This window comes from Melitaea cinxia, chromosome 28 (genome assembly GCF_905220565.1).
Source record: "Melitaea cinxia chromosome 28, ilMelCinx1.1, whole genome shotgun sequence".
Taxonomy (NCBI): domain Eukaryota; kingdom Metazoa; phylum Arthropoda; class Insecta; order Lepidoptera; family Nymphalidae; genus Melitaea; species Melitaea cinxia.
In genome coordinates this window covers 9113840-9139145 of record NC_059421.1, presented here as the reverse complement: position 1 = coordinate 9139145, position 25306 = coordinate 9113840, and the positions used below count along the sequence as shown (strand labels likewise).

Genomic DNA, 25306 nt, shown 5'->3' with positions numbered 1-25306 from the left:
TTTAAAAAACTTCTAATGTATTTTTTGTTTTACTATTTTACTTATGTTAAAATTCGCACATAATTATGTACATACTAATAGATATGTATGTATACTTTACACATTTCTAATTATATTATAACGGTCCATTATATATTAAAATAAAATTTTTAATATAAAAAAATAATAATGCAATAGTCAGAAACGAATGACAAACACATTTTTAAATTCATTTTCTTTTATCACATAACAAAGGCCCATTCTGTATAAAATGTCAAGGTAGCCGTACCTGAAATGCTAAGATGACCGCTCATTAACGGATTTTTCTATAAAAAAATTCTTATAGGAATTTCTGACTTTTAGAAAGATGTCCAACGATAATTTCTCTTTTTCTCGTTCTCCTACTGAACTTCCGTTTTTAACATGGATATTTGACTCCAAAGTAAGTCTATCTTGCCGTGGGGCATCGGCAGAATAGAATAGTGCCTCCCTCAAGTACCGGGAGTCATTAGAGGCGACTAAGGTACTCGGAGCAGATCCCCGTAAGACACGAGTCAGGTCCTGCAACCGAACCAGCGACACACGTAGCGACTTGTAGTTCCTGTGGGTTCCGCTGGCGAGGTCGAAAGGGTGGTGTAGGCAGTGGGAAAACCTGCACATCCTAAATTCAATCCCAGGCAAAGCAGTTAACATAATATGTGGAGAGGACACTCCGCCATCGCAACCTAAAGAGCGGTGAAACCAACACACTACGCTTCAGCATAGGCCTCTTTTCCCATGTAGGAGAAGGATCAGAGCTTAATCCACTACACTGCTCCAATGCGGGTTGGCGGATATATTCCCTACTATGAGTAACGATCGCTATCACATATACATGATAATAACCGGCTTAACGTGCTCTCCGAGGCGCGGTAGGAAGACCCATAAGGACTGCACAAACACCCAGACCACGGCAAACACCCGTATGGCCAATACAAATGTTTGTCATGTACGGGGATCGAACCCGCAACCGCCAGCGCAACAGGTACAATCCATGACTGTAACCGTAAACCAACACGGAGAATGGCAAAACCGTGGGATAATGCTAGTTATTGTTATACCTATGTAGCTAAATAAGCTATATAAATTTAATAATTATAAAATCCTAGGAATTTGAACTGCTATATGACATTTATAAATTGCACAATCAGTGATATCATGTTCCCATTTATAATAGGATTAATTATAAGAAAACTTTGTTGACGAGACCAGAAAAGTCTATTGGTACAAAAATTTCACATTCTTTTTAGGCCACTTGGGAGTAGGTACGTGGAGCTGTCAGTTCTGGTTTTTATTATAAACGCCGGATGATAGTCGTGATGACGTGACGTCGTGAGGCATTAACCCAGAAATGTGATATTAACAGATCGTTACATTTCAATCAGTTTTTAACCGACTTCCAAAAAAGGAGGAGGTTCTCAATTCGACTGTATTTTTTTTTTTTTTTTTTTATGTATGTTACATCAGAACTTTTGACCAGGTAGACCGATTTCGACAAATTTTGTTTTAATCGAAAGGTGGTGTGTGCCGATTGGTCCCATTTAAATTTATTTGAGATCTAACAACTACTTTTCGAATTATATCTAATAATGCGTTTTTACTTGACGCTTTTTTCGTCGACCTACGTTGTATTATACCACATAACTTTCTACTGGGTGTACCGATTTTGATAATTCTTTTTTTGTTGGAAAAGGGATATCCCTATTTTGGTACCATGATAAGGAAACCAGGATCTGATGATGGGATCCCAGAGAAATCGAGAGAAACTCTTGAAAATCGGCAATAACTTTTTACTGGGTGTATCGATTTTGATAATTTTTACTTTAATCGAAAGCTGATGTTTATCATGTGGTCACATATAAATTTTATCGAGATCTGATAACTACTTTTTGATTAATCTTTTATAACGCGTATTTACTTGACATTATTTTCGTCACCTTACGTTGTATTATACCTCATAACTTTTTACTGGGTGCACCGATTTTGACGTTTCTTATATAAATTAAAAGCTACTATTCGTCACGTGGTCCCATTCAAATTTAATTGAGATTTGATTCGTAATTTGTGAGTTATATCTAATATTGCGTATTTACTTGACGGTTTTTTCGTCACCCTACGTTGTATTATACGTTATATCTTTTTACTGGGTGCACTGATTTTGATCTTTTTTGTATAAATCAAAAGCTAATACTTGTCATGTCGTCCGTTTTAAATATGATTGAGATATAATGAGCAATTTTTGAGTAATCTTTGATGACACGTATTTACATGACGATGTTAAGACGACTGTGGTCATGTTCAATACTTTGCCACAACGCCATCTATCAAAATGTAATGAAATTACTTCGTTCACTATCGATCAAATTACAATATTCCACTAGAGTAGAGAGTAGCAGTTTATTCGTTATAAATATATTTGAGCTTTTAATTTTTGAGTTATCGCTAATACTGGGTATTTACTTGGCTATTTTACGTCGACCAACGTTATATTAACCTCATTACTATTTTACTGGGTGGACCGATATCGATGATTCTTTTTTTAATCGATAGGTGGTGCTTGTCATGTGGTCCCATTTAAATATAATTGAGATTTGACTCGAACTTTTTGAGCTACATCTGATATGGCGTATTTACTTGACTGTTTTTGGAGTTTTCTCCTTAAGAATCGATTTTCATTTAAGGCCCCGGAATGAAAAAATTGAACAGTAAAATCTACTGAACGAATGACCTTGTTAGAGATGGCGTTCAGACGTTTTCTAATAACGCAATTAGGTTCCGATAGATGGCGTTATTGCATTCATTTATTTACAATTTGATATAGTAATAATATATTTCTTAGACTAGTAAGCCTTTTTGTGCCTATTTAGACAGTTGATCTGAAGGGGTAAACTCCAGTCGTGCATCGGAGCTGTGTGAAAACATGAACATTACATATTTTTAATAAAAAAGACATAAACCGTAATTCAATATAAATCCGCTTCAACTAAAAAACCCGCCGTAATAAGCGATGTCAGCGCTTCGCGCGAATCGACGACGGGCCTTTTATGAAATTTCTGCCTACAATCGCTAACAAAATGTTAGAAATAACAGTAGAACATTATATAATTCTACAATTTTATAATGTCGCGTTATATGGAATACGAACAAAGTATTACTATTTTTTCGTCGATCTACGTTGTATTACTCTTCGATGTAATTGAAGTCGGTTTTTTTTTCGTTTGCGAGCAAACACAATTATGTTCATAAATTTTATAAAAAGCATCCTACAATGTACGGTCCCACTTTACCCGCTTTCAATATTCAATGCACCTCAGAACGGTCTAAGCAATAATTCTCTCTTAAAGAGAATTATAGAGGAGATATTTGTAAATTCAATTTTGCATCTTGAATAATACAAATTACGTTCAATTCGAAGTTACCTGAAGACGTCTAAGACGATTCGAGGATAATAATTTTGTAGCAACTGACAGCGTATTGGACTATATCTCATTTATCAATACAATTTATATTTATACAAATATAACAAAAGAAAATATTTGTGTAATCCGAATGTTGTTAATGAACTCGAACTCGGCTGATTTTAAAAATTATTTTAATGTCAGATATAACCAGTCCTTGTGGAACGATCATCGTGCCTCGGATAGCACGCTAAGCCGACGGTACCGGCTATTATCGTGTATGTACACCTGAAAGCGATCGTTACTCATAGTATGGAATATATCCGCCAACCCGCATTGGAACAGCGTCGTGTAACGCCTACCTTGAAATACAAAAAAAAAATAAAAATACAAATTGCATGTATTTCGAACAAAAAAGGGTTTATAAGCCCGTGGATGTATATGAATTGTAAAAAAAAAAAAAAAAAAAAACATCGTCGTGGATTAAACTCTGATTTTTCTCTCACATGGAAAAAAAGGCTAACAGTGATACTTATATAACTGTAAAATAACGATTTCAAAAGTGCTTTTCGAACCTAGTTATCGGTAATTCGGTAAAATAGTTACCTATCGGTAATGAGAAGGAAAGTTTCTGGTAGTTTCGCGGGACAGTACCCAGTGTAATAAAAATAAGATAATAAGGGTATACCGTTCTCTAACAAACGCTAAACGACCCTACCCTATTAACGTAAAGGCAAACTGGATACAATTATCATATACGAAATAAATAATTCGCATGATTTCACTTGTTTTGAAGTTTGCTGCTATATTATAGGGTGAAAATAAAAAATATAACGTCTAATTCAATCACATCATATATCAATTGACCACGTCTTGTTTGACAATTTCTTACTTATATCTCCCTTTCAACTTCCGTTCACCGCGCCCGATCACACTTTCCGTGACGCTCTCGTCACGCATTCACCAGCTTACTCCCCAAGTCAAGTTTGCGTAAAGAAGTCTTACTTCAAAAATTCTATTTGAATATGTTGTTTCAGACGACAGAATAATATCCGAAGGCAGTATGTTAAACATGACACGGCTGACGCGCCACGACGCCGGCGTCTACACGTGTGAGGCAGTCAACTCCCAGGGGGCGTCCACAGTCAACATCACTGTGAACGTACACTGTAAGTGTTCGAGTATTTCAGTTGAATTTTCTGTTGTTAAATTAAAGACAGATTATATAAGACACACTGAGCTGAGTACAAGGGAATTGAGTTAAATAATTGTCGCCTTCAAATAGGTTGATAATAATCTTTTTGGATCTGTCATTGTATCAAATAGTAAAGTTTACTCATAAAAAAATAATTTAATTATATTATATTCTTAGTGTTTAGGCTATTTTAAATAAAATGTAAAAAAAAATTTTGTTTTTTTTTTGGGTAAACAGTAACAAAGGAGCTAAAAATGCTAATAATATTTGGGTCTCTACCAAAATTGAAACTTAAAATAATTGTACAATAATAGCTATATTTAATTTAGTTCATTAAATAACAAGATTGTCGGAAAGGTACAAATTTATCCATAAGCGTAAAAATATATAAAAGATTTAATATTTTTTTTTTTTTCAGATCCGGCAGAAATAAAGTCAGTCTACCAGACCTCACTGCCCAATCCGAACGAGAACGCAGTACTCGCCTGTGCGGTGTCGGGTAAGAAATTTCGATTTTAATAAGATACGTGATCGGAATGAAAATTTAAATGTATAAACAAAACTTAAGTTATATGAAACCTCTTAAGAATCTTGACCGGATTTTAAATTAAATTCCATTTTATATAGCGGTTTAAATTCTTTGTTTATTTCATTTTGCAATAAAGATGGTCGTTATTAAAAATAAATAAATTTGGCAATTTGAAATATTTCATATGCAAAAAAAAAATTGGCAATTTCAAACATTTGATATGCAATATATAAATTGGTATGTTGGATTTAATATATAAATCTAAAATGTATGTAGATAGTCTCCTAGATCAAAATATTTTATCGATTTGGACATTTTTGGGATATTAAGATTGTCTTTCTAGATATTTCAGAATAATGTTTATAAATTTTTTAATTATAATAAAAATAATAATAATTTTATTAATTTAAGACTTACAGTCTACTTGCTAGTAATATTAGTAACTTACAACTATGTTAGTATACTTACATAATAATTATGATGTCCATTTCGAGGAGTGTAAAATTTCAAAGGATATCTTTGTCCAATTTTCATACTATTATGATAAATATTATTGATATTAACATTTAGACAATCTTCTATCATAGGAAATCCTCTAACAGCTGACCATGTAAAATGGCAGCGAAAGGACTACGACATACCATCAAGATCAGTGACATTTGATGCCAGAAATCAAACAAGCTACCTTACCATAGAAGAGGCGTCAAGGAAAGATGTGGGCAACTTCCAATGTGTTGTTAACAACGGTATTGGTGGCGAAGCAAGCCAAGAAGTGATGTTGGTTGTCAAATTCAAACCTGAAATGGATACGTCACCAAGTTTGGCCAAATCTGCGTCCAACACTGGTCAAGTTGGAAGATTGGCTTGCAAGTGAGTTTATCGATTCTGATGATAAAGCCTAACTTATTTAAGGTAAGATAAAAATGGTCTCTTGAGGGAAACTGGGGATGGGGTCAGCAACACGATTGCGATGCTTCTGGTGTTGCAGATGTCTATAAACTACGGTAATCGCTTACCATCAGGTAAGCCGTAGGCTTGTTTGCCGACCTAGTTACATAAAAATTACACAAATCTGCTGACAGGATCATTTTTAACAGCAGCAATTATTAAAGGATGTATTGTCAATTCCTTAAAAAGTATTTGTTAAATTTCTTTCTAGTTATTCTCGAAAGATTGTATTTACTGAATTCAATATTAACTTTCCGTTTCATTTTGGTATTTTTTTACAACTACATTTTGAAATCCGTCACATATTTACGTAAACAATAGTAAATATATCAAACGTAATTAACAGTAAATAATTGTACGAAATTAACCAACGTTTAACACTGCTTTAATTACAAATACGATTTTAATTCGCTATAAAATCATATCGTAGCGGATTAAACGCATTACATAGTTTTATTAGATGCCATTTTAGCTGGAACGTTGTTAATTTGTGTTAATCTAAGCTATAAATAAAAGGATGCGTTTGTTTGTTAATGTCATGCGTTCTGATATAGGTTCCGATTGGATTTGTTTCAATGAGCTGTTATTGTTGATATTAAAACGTGATAATAGTTTTGGGAATAGCAAAATATAACTAGAAAAATGAAATAGAATTTTATATTAAATATTACGAAAACAATCACCTAAAAATAATAGGCTTTAATAATCAAGGCTTTATGATTAGAATATGTATATGTAGCGTTTTGCTTCCTCATTATTAATACGCACCGCAAAAATTTGGAATGCCAAAATTTTGGAAATATATATTTAAAAAAAAAAACTTCTGTCTACGACATTAAAAAAGTCCGCCAAGACTAGCAGGCAATGACAAGACTGGCTATGACTTTAATTGCTTTAGGGCACTGAAATTACAGTATTAATAATTATTCTCTTGAGTACGTTAAGTGTATTTATATTATTCTGAATTTGCTATTCCAAAAATTATGGAAAGAAATATTAAGCTATCCATAATTTTCATCGGGTTTCATTTGTTTATCCTTTCATTTCACTTCGAAGCTTTCAAATTGATGTGAATAAATCTTTCGTGTTTATAGAAGCTACGCTATACAATAACATCATAGGCTGTAATTATCACAATACGACTAATACTGATGACATGAAAATTTCCTAGAATTACGAAAATTAACACAAACATATTTATTTTAGATGTATAGCCGCACCAGCACCTAGCTTCACGTGGTCAAAGAACGGTGTCAAACTACCAGTCAACACTTCAACCAAATACTTCGCTGAATTCCACAAGACAGATCCAGTAACCTACACCTCGGTCCTCCTCATCAATGATATAGGTTCCTCAGACTATGGCTCCTATGAATGTGGAGCTAGGAACGACCTAGGTTTTAGTACGACTTCCGTTAAATTGGATGTTACAAGTCCACCGGGTGAGATTAATTTATTTTTATCTAAAGACTTAGTATATGTATTTAAAAAAAAAAAAAAAAGTAAACTCCAAAAATATTATTTATTTCTTATAAAATTATTTCTATTAAATAATCAGCTCATAAATTTTTAAATCGATATAAGTGTATTATGATAAATGTATTTTATAATATTATATTTATTTTTTTAGATCCAGTAATATCAATAGCCGTTACGAACGTGACCCACAACTCCGTGACCCTGTCGTGGGTGCCTGGTTTCGATGGCGGATTATTCTCTTGGTACAGAATACGATATCGGTAAGTTATTTTTTTTTTACAGTTTATTGTACACCCCTAAAAAAGACAGGATTAAAACCATTAAAAATATGTATTATTAAGAAGTAATGATTCATTAATTATTTCTTCCAAAGAACTTGGAGTTTTATATATATTTTATATGAAGTAATTTTTATTTATTTCTTTTGATGTCTCAGTACCAATACCTGGTTTCAACTAATTGTTCTGAAAGTGTTAAAGTTCCGATTCTCACTCATGAGAAAAACTATTTCAGACGTTTAACGTTGTGTAAACTTTTTTGTTGTGTTTGCTATCGAACGCCTGACACAGGATGAGGGGAGAAGATAATATTTTCTATTCATTAAAATAAATCTAGTTATTTCAAAAAAAAAACCTATGATGTATCATAAGCTAAAATTAAAAAGTATATCTTAAACAAAAAAAATATTTTTTTTTTATAGAAAAATCTACGACGAAACGTACAGATACGAAGACGTTACACCCAGGAACGCGACCTCGTACTCGATACACGGCCTCGAAAGGCACACCGACTACGTGTTCTCAGTGATGACCCTCAACAAGTTGGGCCAGAGCAAGTACCGGCCGGATGACACCAAAGCTACCACCCTTAGTGAGTAGACTTTTCTGGTACTGCTATAATGTATCTGGTTTTAGTTGTCCGTTTGTGTTGTTGATTGATTGAGTGTGTAATTGATTAATTGAGTGATTGATAAATAGATTGATGCAGTCTGTAAAATTTTTTTTTTTATACCATTCGGTCGACAAACAAGCGTACGGCTCACCTGATGGTAAGCGATTACCGTACCTTAAGACGTCCGCTACACCAAAAGCATCGCAAGCGTGTTGCTGACCCTATCCCCAATTCTCCCAGGAGCTCTGATCTTCTGTAAGGTCGAGGTATAAACTCAGTCGGGCTGCTCCATATTTTGAGCAGGAAATTTCCTGCTGTGCCCTACCTCAGTTAAAGTGCTATATGGTGTTTTTGGTAATAAGTCAGGGATCAAGGATATCACAATAAGGAGATACTAGTACAAACACTAAGATCAGATTGAAATATAAACCAAACCCACGACCATGATAACTAAATAATCTTTATGTATCCTCAACCCTAACTCATTCTTAAACTTTTTTTGAAAATCAGTGACATATACATGACATATAAACTAGATTTCAATGAGAAAATGTCATACCTGAAAGAGAAATATGTTATGCTAAAAAGGATTGATATATGTATATACATATATGGTCAAAATAAAGAAAAATTCTAGGTACCACATGCTATATGTAATATGTAGTATGTATGTGAATATTCTGCTTAGCGACCGATAATTTTTTAGCCCAGAAATAATTTCTTTACGTGATTTTCACTTAAATTAAAACAAAAACAACATCGGCTTGTGTGTTCGGAGTTTGTAAAGGAACTTATAAATACTTGTTTGAACTTGTTCAAGACTTATTCATATTAAAATTTAAAACCTCTTGACAAAGTTCCTATAGAATTATGAAAGTGAAAACTTAATTTTTCGGTGATTTAAAAAGGATTTTGTGGTATTTATGAATTTTAAAATTTAATTTAAATTTTTTTAACTGTCCAAAAAAATTAAAGCTTGACTGGACTGTCTATCGTTATTCTATGTTTAATTGGTTCAGTTCTGATGTGAATTTAATTTTACTGACAGATATTTCAAATAAAAGACTATAAAAAAATTAAGGAATAGGTTAATTTGATCTAAAAACGCGTTTCGCCACATCCACCGTCAAACGACGTTGTTTCATAAATGACAACAAAAACCATTTTAAAAAAAATTCGTTGTCTGTAAAGTTGGCTTATGGTTTGGTTGGCTTGATGGTTTAACGTCACAACGTCATAACTAAACATCTCCTCGGACGCATAAGCCAATCGAGTGGGAGAGAGATAGATGCGGCGCAAGCGTATAATGAGCGTAACGGGAAAATAAGCGTAACGGCACAATGAGTCATCCTTTTTCATGCATGCAGCCGACGTTCATCGATTTATTAGACGTTGTCACGTCAAACAGCAATGCAAAAATTAAATAAGTTACTGAAACACTTGAACTGTGGTGTAATTAATTGAATTGAATAATTTTATATTAAATTTTATATTATAATAAAAACAACTAATGTACAAGGCTTTAACGGTTAATTTAATATAAATTAATATTAATAAACCCGAACATAATAGATACACGTTGATTATTAATAAATTATGCAAATATAATTTAAATTGTTCAAATATTCAAATTTTACTCATCTTTTATAAAATATTCATACGCTAAAATTTATGAATGCAACGCAACAAATGAATGTTAATGATAGTTTCGAATAATATTTGAGATTCAATTGTAAATTCATTTTTTCATTCGTAACATTTTGATCAAACGTTGGCTGTGTTTGATCAAATTTATTTACATAATCCTTATTTATGAAATCCGGTTATAACCGGATATATCAAAAGACGAAGTTAACACGTAACTATTAAAATAAATAATATTGTATCCAATATTGCGATATAAAATAGTAATGTAATATAAACCCTTTACGAATTCTATTTTTGACATCATATTATACTTTCCTACGTTAATATGACAAGAGGCTCGAATACTGACTTCTTTATATATAAAAAAAGTATATTATGTTTATGTGTATTCAAAAATATGCCTTATTTCATGCGGCACAGATGTCATACCGTCCTCAGTACAATCGAGCTCTGAAGAATATAACTCATATCACGTGCCCGGAGTTTTTATAATAACCGGTACAATTGTTGGCACGGCACTTATTCTCTTGAATGTACTGTTGGTCGGTTTCTGCCTACACAGGAGGACGAATAAACGTATACGAGGTATTTTGTATAAAACATGGCATTAGGAATGTCGTTTATATGTTTACGTGTTAAAAACAAAAGTGTAATTTGCATTACATTGCAATTTGAATTTCGAATTGCAATATGAAATCGATATTTCGATGAAATATTGTTGAAATGAAAATTACACTTTTGTTTGCTTTTTATTTTATTTTGCAAATTTTCTTATTCTTTCGTTTTCCGTTTTGTTATAGCTTCGTCAGAAGTAGGGGAATTAAACGTAGTTTCAACAGAGTATGTCGAGACGGCGGAGTTATCGAAAAGTCTCATCGTCATAATATCAGTTATTATTGTCAGTTTAGTTTTGGGTAACGCCGCATTCGTCGCATGTTTTATTTTCAAAAGACGTTCTAGACGTTTGAAAGGTAATTTTGTTTTTATTTTGCCGTTTGTAGTTGCATGTTTATTATTTTTGTTCATTTTGATATTGTTGTTTATTAGAATTTATACATTTATTAAATTCATTTATTTCAAATTGATTATTATTTGAATTATTATAATTTAAAATAAAAAAATCATTTGCTTTTTTTTTTCATATAGTCATATTAGTTTTTGACCTAAATTTTTTGTAACGAACAGAGCAAGCAGGTCAGTCATCGAAATCAGCAACGATTGAAATGTACGCTCCTTCGTCCTACAACGACACGATGACAGGAGAGACACTCAGCTCCGTGTCGGAGAAGTCCGAGACGTACTCCCAGGACGGAGACGACAGACAACCCCCGCCTATACCCGAAGTCCCCAGCATGCCAAACAGGCACATGTTAAATCAGGTAAGATGTTAGTATAATCAAGTAAAATACTGTAAATGATGATTTGTTCAAATGTGATCTTTGCATATATCGATGTAAACTCTCAGAATAATACACGTATAATAAATAAAATTAATACACGTCTACTTTATTAAAATATCTCAAAGTTAATACTGATAACAATGAAATTAAATAATCTGTAAACATAATATGGATAAAGATTATTACCTTGTCCCGAAAAGGCTGTTAGCCAAAAAGTCTAAATACTATATAAATAAAGTTTGAAGACTAATCCACATCGCTGCTCCAATGGATAATATAATTAGTCAATTATTTTATACTACCTATATATGTAACTATAATTATCATAATTGCCAACCCTACATAAGTGGGATAAAGGCAGTGAGATGATGAATAATCATAATTATAACAAGATTTGGGATCGATTGTTTCACGTGTTTTCCGATACAAACAACCAGACCGGACCAGAGACAACTTTTGCAACAATATAATAGAGAAGTTCTCGGAGTTTTGTAGTCCTCATTGTATGGAGTATAATTATATTATATGAAGTATAATATAATTCTAGTGTCATATTTCCTGCACTCTCTAGCTAATGTTATGTCATTTCCTTTGGTTACTGAAAGGAAATTCTTTGTTGGTTCCCTGAAGAAATCTTTTATTTATATAACCTAAGCTATATCCAATATTATAGTTCTGATATGTGTATACAAAAATGTTACGTTTTTTTAAAAAACTTCTATTTTTTTCTATAAGCAAAATATAACAGGCCTTGTCATGTCAAAAATACAACCTTTAAAATATTTACATAGACGGACGCATACCTAATGGGCGAACAGAGCCTCGTCATCCCCCCACCACTGGACTACCCCCCACCGAACTACGCAGTATACGAAGGTGACCACGCCAGGACTCTACCTCATCCACATCGACACAAAGACATCAGTGGTCACAGTACTTTGGGAAGAAGTGCGGGTATGTTTAATTTTTGAATATTTTAACATATTCTTCATGAACAACTTTAGTAAGTACTTGAATCACTTTGAAAAGCTAGTTAACAATAAAGAATCATATATTTAGGATTTTGTTTCTAAATGAAATAAATACATATAATACAAATGTAAATGAATATATTTGTGCACGCTAATCTCAGAAACGGTTTGTCCGATTTAGATGCGGTTATCACTTATATTTTGAAGAGCTTTACTTAACATTTAATGTTTGTTTCATGTCAATCGGATCAGAAATAAAAAAGTTATGCCAATTTAAAGAATCACTTTGAACATGTAAATACGTAAACGACGGTGTTTATAATACAAAATAAACCAAAAGTTATATCCAAAAAATGCTGTCAAAATTCACTATTCCACGCGGACGAAGTCGTGGGCACAACTAGTATTATTTAATAATCAAATCTTTTCTATTTTTAATTTAATGTAAATATTAATTGTGTAATTAGTTAAAGAAATTGTAATTTTATTGTAAATTAATTCGTCTAACAGTAAAACAAAATGAATTGTCAATTTTTCAAAAGATTTATATCGCTTTGATAAAACTAATAATAAAAATCTTTATGACGGTTCCTGACGTACGGTTCACTGTCAGTCTATAAAATTATTATGATTTTTGTATTGATAATAAAACGATCTTTGTGACCATACTAACTTTTATTACCGGTAGTCAAAGTTTCTATATCGTTATTATAAGTAACTTAAAGTTACTATATTTTTGATTATTTTTCTATTACAGCCTGTTTATAAAAAATAGGCTATATTACGTTTTGTATCGGGGTTTTTCATCAATTATTTAACATTATAAAGCCTGTCAATCAAATGTAATAGACCATATTACTTCATGCGTTGGCTCTTTCATAATTTGTTTTTTCATTATTCGACCTGTTTATGAATTAGATAGGCCATATTACTTCACGTATCGGATTATTCATATTTTATAAATATTAAATGTAATACTCCATGTATCGATTTTCATAAATTTAATTTTGCGTTACACGCCACGTCTATTAAATAAATAGGCTATATTAGTTCAAGTATCTCTTTATTGATCTATAACAGTAACAATATGCGAAAAGGTAACAAAATTAAATTATGCGTCATAACGCAGGTAAAACAGCGGCGAGAGGTTAATATACAAACAATGTTGAACAGGTAAACAGAACTACGTCCCCGCCCCGAGCCCGATGCCGCCGCTCGACGGCTCCTACTACAACATGGCGTCCGACCGATATCTCTCCTACCCGCCGCTAATCGGAGAATATTTGCAACAGGTTTGTATACTTTATCTATAAGAATATATTTATAATGGTAAGTGCAGGTAGGTTTAGTGTTTTTTAAATAACAATTTTTTTTTTTTTTGAAGAGTTACTGCGTTTTTTTTTTTTAATTTTATTACTATTTTATTATTATTTAAGTTGTAAAAATGACGATTCAAAAGTGATTTTTAGTCTACTTGAATAAACTATTTTTTTTTTTTTCGAATGAGATTACCACAAACATACCAATAATTTCGATAAATACTAAAAGTGAGAACAATTTAACTCTGCTATCTCTCTCCCTCTTTTTTCTTCTCTCCTTCACTCTATATTATACCTAAATCTACAAATGAAAACGTAAACGTATAGGTCAGATTTTATATTTAATATAATTATAATAATTTACAAAAACAAACAAATTCAATATTAGATATAACTATATAACATTTTGATGTAAATCAACTTCGCGATATTCATGACTGCACAGAAACACTCAACAGCTAAAACTACGTGTTAGTTGTTTTCATAACATTGTTGTTGTATCATGAACATTGTTGTTGCATTACGAACATTGTTGTTGTTTGATATCCGTATAGACCAATAATTGCATTTTGGTCGCTGTTGTATTATAAGCGTGTTAAACATCGAGACAGAGGAATAATTGCCGCTTTGGCACAGTACGTAGTATCGAGTGCCAAGGTGACATTGTCAATTATAACTTGAACGTATATTCCGATGAACTTTGATACTTGCGTTGTTACGAATAATTTGAATATCATGTTTCTAAGTTGATCGTCATTAATTGAGAGAAACATTTGCAATTATAATCTATTGTTTGTTTTATTAATATATATAATGATATTTTGAAGATCATTTAAATGCAATTTCTTTTTAAAAATATTATACTTCGTTACATGACCTCTATCAACTAAAATGGGCATAATTATTCAGAAATATTTGTCGTGTAACTGCTGTGTGGTTACGGCAGTAAAGAATATAGTCACCACCTCTCTTTCCGTTGGTGTCGTAAGAGCCAACTAAGGGATAACACAGTTCCACTACCACCTTGGAACTTAAAAAGCGGACCGATGGCGGGATAACTATCTAACTGCTGGCTTTGAAATACACAGGCCGAAGACTGGCAACAACTGAGGCAGGGCACAGCAGGAATTTCCTGCTCAAAATACGGAGCAGCCCGACTGGGGTAGTACCTTGACCTTACAGAAGATCACAGCAAAATAAAACTGTTTTCAAGCAGTATTATGTTCCTGTTGGTGAGTAAGGTGACCAGAGCTCCTGGGGGGATTGGGGATTGGGTCGGCAACGCGTTTGCGATGCTTCTGGTGTTGCATGTGTTTATAAGCTACGGTAATCGCTTACCATCTGGTGAGCCGTAAGCTTGTTTGCCGACCTAGTGACATAAAAAAAAAAAAAAAAAAAAAACAGCGTCTTCGGTGCGACAAGCCAGCCCTGGGGTCACCAACCCGCCTGCCCAGCGTGGTGACTATGGGAAAAACGGACTAGTTCACGTACATTGTCGTAAAAAACATTAATTTTTATATCGTGGTGTAATTTTATTTCGGCGTGTGTTGGTAATTATTTTTCGTCTGACATTATACATACACAATAACAATACAATACAATATTGTCGGGAGATTTTTTTGTAAAAAAATTAGTTAAGCTCAGATAACTGCGATCTTCTGCCAAAGTTACAATAGCTATGATGATTAATGCTTATAATTACTTTAGATTGCTTTTATGTAATAATAATACATAAAAGCAATCTAAAGTAAATAAGTTAGTTAGTAATCTAAGTAATAGCGATAAGGCCGCCTTATGTACCTAATGATACTTTGTTAAAAAAAAAATCTGCTATGTAACATTTCTATTTTTAACCGACTTCCAAAAAAGGAGGAGGTTCTCAATTCGACTGTATTTTTTTTTTTTTTTTTTTTTTTTTTTTTTTTTATGTATGTTACATCAGAACTATTGACTGGGTAGACCGATTTCGACAAATTTTGTTTTAATCGATAGGTGGTGTGTGCCAATTGGTCCCATTTAAATTTATTTGAGATCTAACAACTACTTTTCGAGTTATATCTAATAATGCGTTTTTACTTGACGCTTTTTTCGTCGACCTACGTTGTATTATACCGCGTAACTTTCTACTGGATGTACCGATTTTGATAATTCTTTTTTTGTTGGAAAGGGGATATCCCTAGTTTGATACCGTGATAAGAAAACCAGGATCTGATGATGGGATCCCAGAGAAATCGAGGGAAACTCTCGAAAATCCGTAATAACTTTTTACTGGGTGTACCGATTTTGATAATTTTTAATTTAATCGAAAGCTGATGTTTATCATGTGGTCACATATAAATTTTATCGAGATCTGATAACTACTTTTTGAGTAATCTTTGATAACGCGTAGTTGCTTGACTATTTTTTCGTCGATCTACGTTGTATTACTTGTCGATGTAATTGAAGTCGGTTTTTTTTTCGTTTGCGAGCAAACACAATTATTATTGTCTGTTTATTATATTCTTTATTGCACTTAAAATTTTTGTACAGTTATTAATATACAAATTTGGTTAGCAACGGTGGACTTATCTCTAAAAGAGATCTCTTCCAGCCAACCTGTGATAGTGAGAACTATTGTTACATAGCAGGCTAAGAAAGTGCAGTAATGTAGATATATACAGATTCTTAAAAATAAAAAGCTAATTAAATAATATTCATAACAGCAAATATACAATATATATATATATATATATATATATATATATATATATATATATATATATATATATATATATATATATATATATATATATATATATATATATATATTGTATGCTGTTTTTATTACCCCAACAAAATTAAATTAAACTATCCTATCGCTTAGAATAAAACATAAAAACAAATTCACGTGAATAAATGCTCTTTTCTTATATCTTATAAACACTAAACACTATTTATATTTTCATTTTCTATTAGCAGCAAGCGGGTCGCACACCCACACCGCCACAGCAGTACTCGTCAGGGATGCCCAAACCGCATCTTATAAACGGAGTGCCCCCCTCCCCCTCTCACATGACCAGCCCTCCGCTCAACATGGGATTAGATGGTAAATATTACATTATATATATATATATATATATATATATATATATATATATATATATATATATATATATTACATATAAGCAGTGTTGAAAGACTAAGTGTTAGAATAGAATAATATTTTTCAATTACAATTTCAGTATGTCTAACATGTATGGTAATATAACTTTCTTGATAAAATATAGCTGAACGAAAGTCACAATATTTTTTACGATTCCAATTAAAATAACTTATTTTATTGGACCCTGTATAAAGTCGTTCAGAGATGTACAGGTTGAATATTCCTAGTTAGTAAAACTTAAATTTCATGTTTTAGGGTATTATTACTTAAAATCTTCCAAACTTAATTTTACTTGGGGAAGTATTGATATATAATACGCTTCAGTCTGTATATCCAATTACTGCGCATAGGCCTCTTTCCCCACGTAGGAGAAGGATCAGAGCTTAATCCACCACGCTGCTCGAATGCGGGGTGGCGGATATATTCCCTACTATGAGTAACGATCGCTATCAGGTGTACATGATAACAACCGGGACCGACGGCTTAACGTGCTCTCCGAGGCACGGTGGGGAGACCCACAATGACTGCACAAACACCAAGACCACGTCAAACACCTGTATAGCCAATACAAATGTTTGTCATGTGCGGGGATCGAACCCGCAACCGCCAGCGCAACAGGTACAATACTGTGACCGGTACTATGTGTACTATACGGTACATGGCTGTGACCGTTGCGCCAACGCGGCGTCTGTATTGATATATAATGCTATTATTTTATTGTTTGGTATACTGCAATGTCATGTAATAAATGTGTTAGTTAATTATTACTGAGTTAAACTGCGTACCAAAACAATCATTTTCGAGACACTCATCGACTTATAAACCAATGTGAAATGTGCTTCTGTTAAAATTTAAAAAAAAATTTTAACTCCTCAAATCAGTATTTTATATAAAAATATTCTGGGCGTCTGAATATGGTGTAGGTTAACTTAGAACAGATGTGTTTCTTTCAAATCAATAAGTCTGAAAACAAACTTGTTTTTTTTTTATGAAATTAGTGACGCAGGTTTAGTTTTTGCCCTTGGTTACTTCTAGAATCATTTGAATTATGCGTATTTGCCCAATATACACCCACCCAAAAGAAAGTTCACCCGTATAAGTCAAGGGCTTCATCGTTATCAAATAAAAATACGTCTCAGAGAACTTACGCTCAATCCATTATCGAATCAATCAAGAACCCGAGCGTCGATGTAAACAACCTTTTAACGGTAATAATCAATCGTAAACATATTTACCCTTTTATAAAAATTAAATTGAAATATTTTTTTTTAAGAAACTTATTCATCAGGTCTAGACAGGCAGTCGGCGGGGGGTACTCTGAGACGGCAGAGATTCGACAAAATGGCCGTCCCGCCGCCTGACGTCACGGTCCTGCATCAAGGGAATTGCACTCAGGTAGAAATATTTCTGTATCTCTTATTTCATCTGAATCTAATCCTGTACCTATTACAGAGAGAATCTTCCTTTGTATATTCGCAAACAAACAAATAAATTGCATAATATAATACCGATGCCGTTTCTTTTGCCTGTCGCGTTCGCTGTTGTTTTTAATAGCACTTTATAATGTATAAAGGAAAAGTAATTTAAAAATTGTATTGAATTATATTATTCAGTAACATCCTGTAAATATTCTAGTGCAAGACAAAGATTATCTTATTTCAAAGAAGTGTACACACAAAAGGTTTAAATTTTCTCCGCGACAGGCAAATTTCCTTACAACGCTATCCTTTAGTCAACCAAAGATAAATTTACAAACCGCAACTCTAGCGAACCTAGTAACTATATGCATACTTTACCATCTTAATCTAAAACATGTTTACACGTGAAATTAAAATTAAACATTGATTACAGCATATGCCGATGACTCAGACGCCATCCGTGAAACAGCCACAATCGATCCTAAAAGATCCATCCAGACACAAATATGGCAACCAGTACGGCAGCCCGATATCTTCTAGCACGCCGCAGAATAGTAATTCGAGTCAAATTCTAACAGTTCAAAATCTAACCTCAGACGTACCACAGTACGGTACAATCAAGAAAGAAAACAAAAAACAGAACGTAACTATTGATGAATCGTATAACAAAAGAAGCGAAACGCACGTGGTCTAAATGTAAAAGTGTGTAAAAGTGTAATTGACGAAGTGAAGTGACTACAAGTGACGATAACTCTAATTGTAAATGTGTGTTAAGTGAGAAGTGAAGTTACAAAGTGTAATGTACTGAATCTATTGTAAATAGATGGACTAGTAAAAAAAAATTAGATAGTTTAAAAATTTAATTAATTGTGATACCAACGATCGGACTGTTAATGACAGTGTTGTGTCCATGGTTATTAGATAGGATCGAGATAAATCTTAAGAATATTAGCCCTTAATGTCGACGTTTAACTCAATGGGCTAGTTTCTGGTTGTAATAAGTATCCTTTGACTGACTTATCAATATTACAATTGTAACTTTTTTTTTTTTGATTTCGTATGAAGGCGAAACGTCCAAAAGACATGCGTGTGTTACAGGAATACACTCTAATAAATTTAATGTTAAGTGAACTATATAAATACTTGTAATTTCGTCTAAATCATTTGCCAATTTAAATTTTAACGATTCCCTTTGAAGGATCTCTTTTTTTGGTTAAGTTTTTAATAAATATACGTATAGTGAATATTGTTATATGTAATATGATTATCTTTTACATAAAAATGGGTAAATTTTAAATTTATCCATCGATTTGTTTAAAGCGTTAATTACATTCGGAAATTTTATCGAAACGACAAAAATGTCTCGAGTAATACGGTTTTTTTATTAAGACATTTTTGTCTTTCGAAACGTTTTTGTACTTTATAAAAATATAACAGTATATAACTCAAAAAATGTCATTTATTATAATATAATATCAAATTTGTTTTTTTATATCGGTATAACGATTACATACAATCAAAAAAACTAGTTTAAAACTTGATTTTATAATTTAGCGTTCTGAATCTTTGTATAATACTAGCGACGATTCTAACTGTTGCATTTCATTGATTGTAAATAAACAAAATAATACTCAAATCGCGAACTGACAATAATAATAAGTTTTTATTAATTAATTATTAATTTTAACCCCTGCTTACATTAATTGTAAATAAATTATTAAAATAAAAATAGCCTTTCTACTACAAAATTTAATCGGCGTTGATACACATACCAAAGTTTTATTAATTTTATTTTATAAGTTATTAAGCTACTTTTTATTTTATTTTATTTTTTATATCAAGTCGATTTTGTAACAATCATTTTGTAGTAAATGAATTGATCCGACTGATTTGTCTTAAATTTTCTTAGAAATGTTAAAAGCATTTTTCGAAATTTTCTAAATCCATCCATTGAGAAAATACGAGTATATTTACAGATGGATTATATTTACTGTTACATTTCGAATTTAAATAAAAAAAAATCTAATATATACTTTTTGTTTTATTTGATTTCCTTTTTTCCTTTATTTTCTTTTTTTTAAACTCCAATTATTATAAACATATCATTACTGAAATTCATTTATTGTTTAAATAAATGAATCGTTTTCATTTAAGATTAATAAATTGAATGAACTTCGAAGTGCCAAAGTAGTTGGTTTTTTTAGTGAATTGATTTTATTTTGCTTTAATAATGTTAAATAGAATAATATTGTAGCTATGTTGTACGTCCTTCTACATTAAAATAAATTTAGTAATGTATTCAAACCGTGCCTTATAATTTTACGCCATTTTGTGAGTAAAATATCACTTAAGGATATTGCCAAAATCTAATCTTAAATAAAATCGAACTTTTTAGGTGTAAATCGTATAGATATTAACATTTAATTTGTTAGCTTAAAACAATTTTAAAAATTCGATAAATTATTTTTAAATTAATTTGCCAAATAAAAATTCATTTATGAATATAAAAAATTCATTTATTGTCAAAATAAATGAAGTGTAAATTGAATTCAATTACTATTGAACTGAATGAATAGCTGATAGTTTTGAGAGATATAAATAAGTGAGTGAGTTTAATTAAAGCATTTTTGTCATTTTCATGTGAAAGAAAGTGTTAATACATACTGTAATATCATACCAGTTTTGTTGCTAATATTATCCGTTGTTATATGTAATGTTAAAATATTTGTTTAATAAATCACGAGCTTGTCATATAGTATTAAGAACTCAAGTTCAAAACATTATTGTCAATATTTCTAAAATAATTAAAGAAAAGTCAATGTTAAAAAAAACTTTTGAAAATTAATTGTCGTTTTAAATGTAATGATGCGGTCATTTATTGTAATTAGTTTCATTTAAAATTAAATGAATATACGTTTTATTTCATACGTTATACATTCGCAGTTTTAAACATAATTAATGAAATTGCGTGCTCAATTATATATTTCAACGTTTAGTACATTTTTTTACACTTATTAAAATAAAATGGTTTTACCAACGTTATTTCAATTAGATAGATAAAATAATTTTTAAATGTAAAAAAAAACAGTAACGATTTTTTAAAAATAAGTCATTAAAGTAAGTTATCGAAATAATTTCTAGGAGTGAGTTTTAGGGGAGATCAATTTGTATAAATCAGTAACGTTGGTGGAACCAATTAAATCATTTCTCGTTCATTGTAAAATAAATCGTCTTTGTAAAATCATAAGGTTGTAAATTGTTCGATAATTCCGATGTGACTTTGATATTACGTAATGCTCATAATGTGTAATCAGCGTAAATTGGATTAAAACATATATGTTAAATATGTTTTTTTTTTATTACATAATTATCCTCAAGTGTTCCGTAGCTTTTAATATGTCACGTGTATAAAGATGGCCTAGATAACCAGTAATTAGATGGCAACACCTTTTCCTTTTGAGAATTTCGTTTTGTATGCCGTTAACAAGCGTACGACTAGTCTGATAAGTGGTTACCGTAATTTATAGACGCCTGCAACACCAGAAGCATCGCAAACGCCTTGTTGAGTTTTAGCTACATACAACACTACTTGAAAAGCAGTATCACTCGGTTGTGGCTGCTAAAAAAATTCAACAAGATATTTCCTGTTGAGCCATACCTCTATAATTCATATTTTATAAGAATGCTGTAAACAGATATCACGGGACCACAGACCATTACTGCAGCTTATAAATAAAAATCAATTAACAAAATTATTTCAAGTACGTATGCAGTAAACTTAATCCCAAAATTTTAGCAAACGTACAATTTAACGTGATTGTTTTATCTTATAACATCCCACTGGTGGGTGTAGACCTCTTTCTCCGTGTAGAAGAAGGAGTGGAGCTTAATCCACCACGCTGCTCTACTGGAGGACAGCGGATATATACCTTACTATGAGTAACGATCGCTATCAGGTGTACATGATAACAACCGGGACCGACGGCTTAACGTGCTTTTCGAGGCACGGTGGGGAGACTCACAAGGACTGCACAAACACACAGACCACGCCAAACATCTGTATAGCCAATACAAATGTTTATCAAGTGCGGGCATCGAACCCGCAACCGCCAGCGCAACAGCCACAAACCAGTGCTGTGACCGTTGCACTAACGATCGCTATAAGGTATTTGTAATAACAACCGGCCAGCTTTCCTTGCTCTATGAGGCACGGTGGTTTGACCCACAAGGATAGAAACCCAGATTGGCAAGAAATATTTGTACAACTGAGGTAGAGCACAGCAGATATATACTGCTCAAAGTCTGGAGCAGCCAGACTGGGGACCTTATAAAAGACCACAGTTAAATAATACTGCATTCAAGCAGCGATGTGTTCCTGTGGTGAGTAAGGTGACCAGAGCTCCTGGATGGGGATGGAGGTAGGGTCAGCAACGCGCTTGCTATGCTTCTGGTCTTGCAGGTGAACCGTACGCTTTTATACCGACCTAGTTGTATAAAAAAAAGACAAATACAAATATCCGTCCTGAGCGGGAATGGAACCTGAATCCGCCAGTGTTTAGACGTCCACGAGCAATAAAGGGCAAGCAATGAAAAGAAGTAACATTAAATTCCAAAATATGTATGTGTTTGTGTTAACTTTGACATGCGACTGGAGTTAACTCTTCAAGTACATTTTCGGTGACATTCAAATAATAAAATACGTTAAATAATTCAAAATATAATAAAATAAGTAAAACCAAAAAATAGATCGACGACTCGTATTAGAACAATTAATACTGGTTTACAAAATGGTACAAAATTATACCTATACCTTGACACGTCACTCAAAGCGTAACTGATGCTCCGTTGTTTCATACGATTAACACTTCTGATATTTTCAATCCTACCGTACGAATTATATCGTTTCTTAAAGTGAATGACAACAAGATGTGCTCTTAATTTTACGAAGAAGATTAGTATGCAAAAAGAGATTGATCGATAACTGAAACCGGATCCTATAAAATTAAATGCAAATAAACGTACCAACTAAATCAATCTCACTTAAGCATATAACAAGCTACGAGCTACGAGCAAGTACGTGCCGTAGCATCGTAGACGCTGTCGTAGCATCGCGCTACAGACATGCTACGCACTATCAAGGTACTATTGCAACGGATTGAAATCGCGTATTTGATGCTTGACTGTTCCGTACATGTCTAGTTTATATCTTACTAATACACAGTCCCGTCAGTTTGTATTTTATACAAGGTAACGACGTAATTTCGTCTGTGTTAGGTTTATTTATTAATAAATTTAAATACACAGTAGAGTACATTCTCCTTCCATCATCTATCGCCATTTTAGTGCCTAAAACCTGTCACGCTTCAGCCTGTAATATCCCACTACTGGGCGTAGGCCTCTTTCCCCATGTAGGAGAATAATCAGAGCTTAATCCACCACGCTGCTCGAATGCGGATTGGCGGATATATTCTCTACTATGAGTAACGATCGCTATCAGGTGTACATGATAACAACCGAGACCGACGGCTTAAGGTGCTCTCCGAGGCACGGTGGGGAGACCCACAAGAGCTACATAAACACCCAGACCACGGCAAACACCTGTATGGCCAAGACAAATGTTTGTCATGTGCGGGGATCGAACCCGCAACCGCCAGCGCAACAAGTACAATCCATGGCTGTAACCGTTGCCCCAACGCTGCGTCAGGCCAACGCGGCGCCTAAAACCTATTTTAGTTAATTTTAAATAGATGAATATAACAATTATTTGTTACACTTATTTGTGACGTTAATGTTACGCGTTAAACGTTAATCTATGACACATTTAATAATAGTTATAACAAACGCATCACACTCAACGGCCCCCAGTAGAATTTTTCCTGTGTCTGAAAAAAATAAACAATTTACAAGCACAAACACCCAGACGCCCAAACGTCTATTTGGCCAATACAAATGTTTGTAATGAGCGGGGATCGAACCCGCGACCGTCAGCGAAACAGCCGGTATTGTGACTGTGTTTATTGTGCATTTTAACATTTGTTATATCTTTTATTATATATATTCATCATCATTACAGCCTATACAGTCCACTGCTGGACATATGCCTCCATAAGCTTACGCCAAAAATAACGTGAACTCATGTGTTTTGCCCATAGTCACCACGCTGGGCAGGCGGGTTGGTGACCGCAGGGCTGGCTTTGTCGCACCGAAGACGCTGCTGCCCGTCTTCGGCCTGTGTATTTCAAAGCCAGCAGTTGGATGGTTATCCCGCCACCGGTCGGCTTTTTAAGTTCCAAGGTGGTAGCGGAACCGTGTTATCCCTCAGTCGCCTCTTACGACACCCACGGCAAGAGAGGGGGTGGCCATATTCTTTAGTACCGTAGCCACACAGTACATATTACATTATTATATATATTAATAGTATATTATAATATATATTGTAGTATTATAAATATTGTTGCCTACCTCTTGTTCCAATGTACTCGTAATTTGATCCATGTGTAATTTGAATATAATATACATTTGCAATAAAATCAATTTGAGAGTATTTAATTTACACATGACTCTAAAGCTTATTAATAGACAGGACCTCGTTCAAACTTAACGTCATACACGCTTAACTAAGCAAGTACAACGTCAATGCAGAAATCTACGGAACTAGTATTTGACACGAAAACTGCATTAATATTCTTGTCTAAAGTCTGAAGCTATATCTAAATATGCTAAATATAGGTCTAACGTCAAATGCAGATAACCGTAGGGTTTTTAGGCGGTCCAAGTCACAAAATTTTGTGATTAATTCGGCAAATGAGCGGAGGAAGGTGATGTTAAATGTCTACCGTCGTCCACGGACATCTGCAATCTGGAGTTGCGGGTGTGTTGCCGGACTTTAGGGAAAAGATGTTTGTATACTCGACCCTTGATAAGCACCAAATTATAAAATAACACATTAAA

At 33.0% G+C, this 25306-nt stretch overlaps 1 protein-coding gene across 1 annotated transcript in view; it reads left to right on the top strand.

Moving 5' to 3' along the window:
* The window catches only part of LOC123667476 (nephrin), a 116791-nt gene extending 97742 nt beyond the window's left edge, over nucleotides 1-19049 (top strand). Inside the window, exons 14-27 of the mRNA XM_045601371.1 lie at nucleotides 4454-4585; nucleotides 5030-5110; nucleotides 5728-6010; nucleotides 7295-7530; nucleotides 7719-7827; nucleotides 8268-8437; nucleotides 10906-11076; nucleotides 11291-11484; nucleotides 12297-12459; nucleotides 13650-13768; nucleotides 16754-16880; nucleotides 17165-17167; nucleotides 18226-18332; nucleotides 18789-19049. Coding sequence (XP_045457327.1) covers nucleotides 4454-4585; nucleotides 5030-5110; nucleotides 5728-6010; nucleotides 7295-7530; nucleotides 7719-7827; nucleotides 8268-8437; nucleotides 10906-11076; nucleotides 11291-11484; nucleotides 12297-12459; nucleotides 13650-13768; nucleotides 16754-16880; nucleotides 17165-17167; nucleotides 18226-18332; nucleotides 18789-19049 — 2156 coding nt within the window. The remainder of the gene's footprint in view (nucleotides 1-4453; nucleotides 4586-5029; nucleotides 5111-5727; nucleotides 6011-7294; nucleotides 7531-7718; nucleotides 7828-8267; nucleotides 8438-10905; nucleotides 11077-11290; nucleotides 11485-12296; nucleotides 12460-13649; nucleotides 13769-16753; nucleotides 16881-17164; nucleotides 17168-18225; nucleotides 18333-18788) is intronic.
* Nucleotides 19050-25306: the final 6257 nt, after the last annotated feature.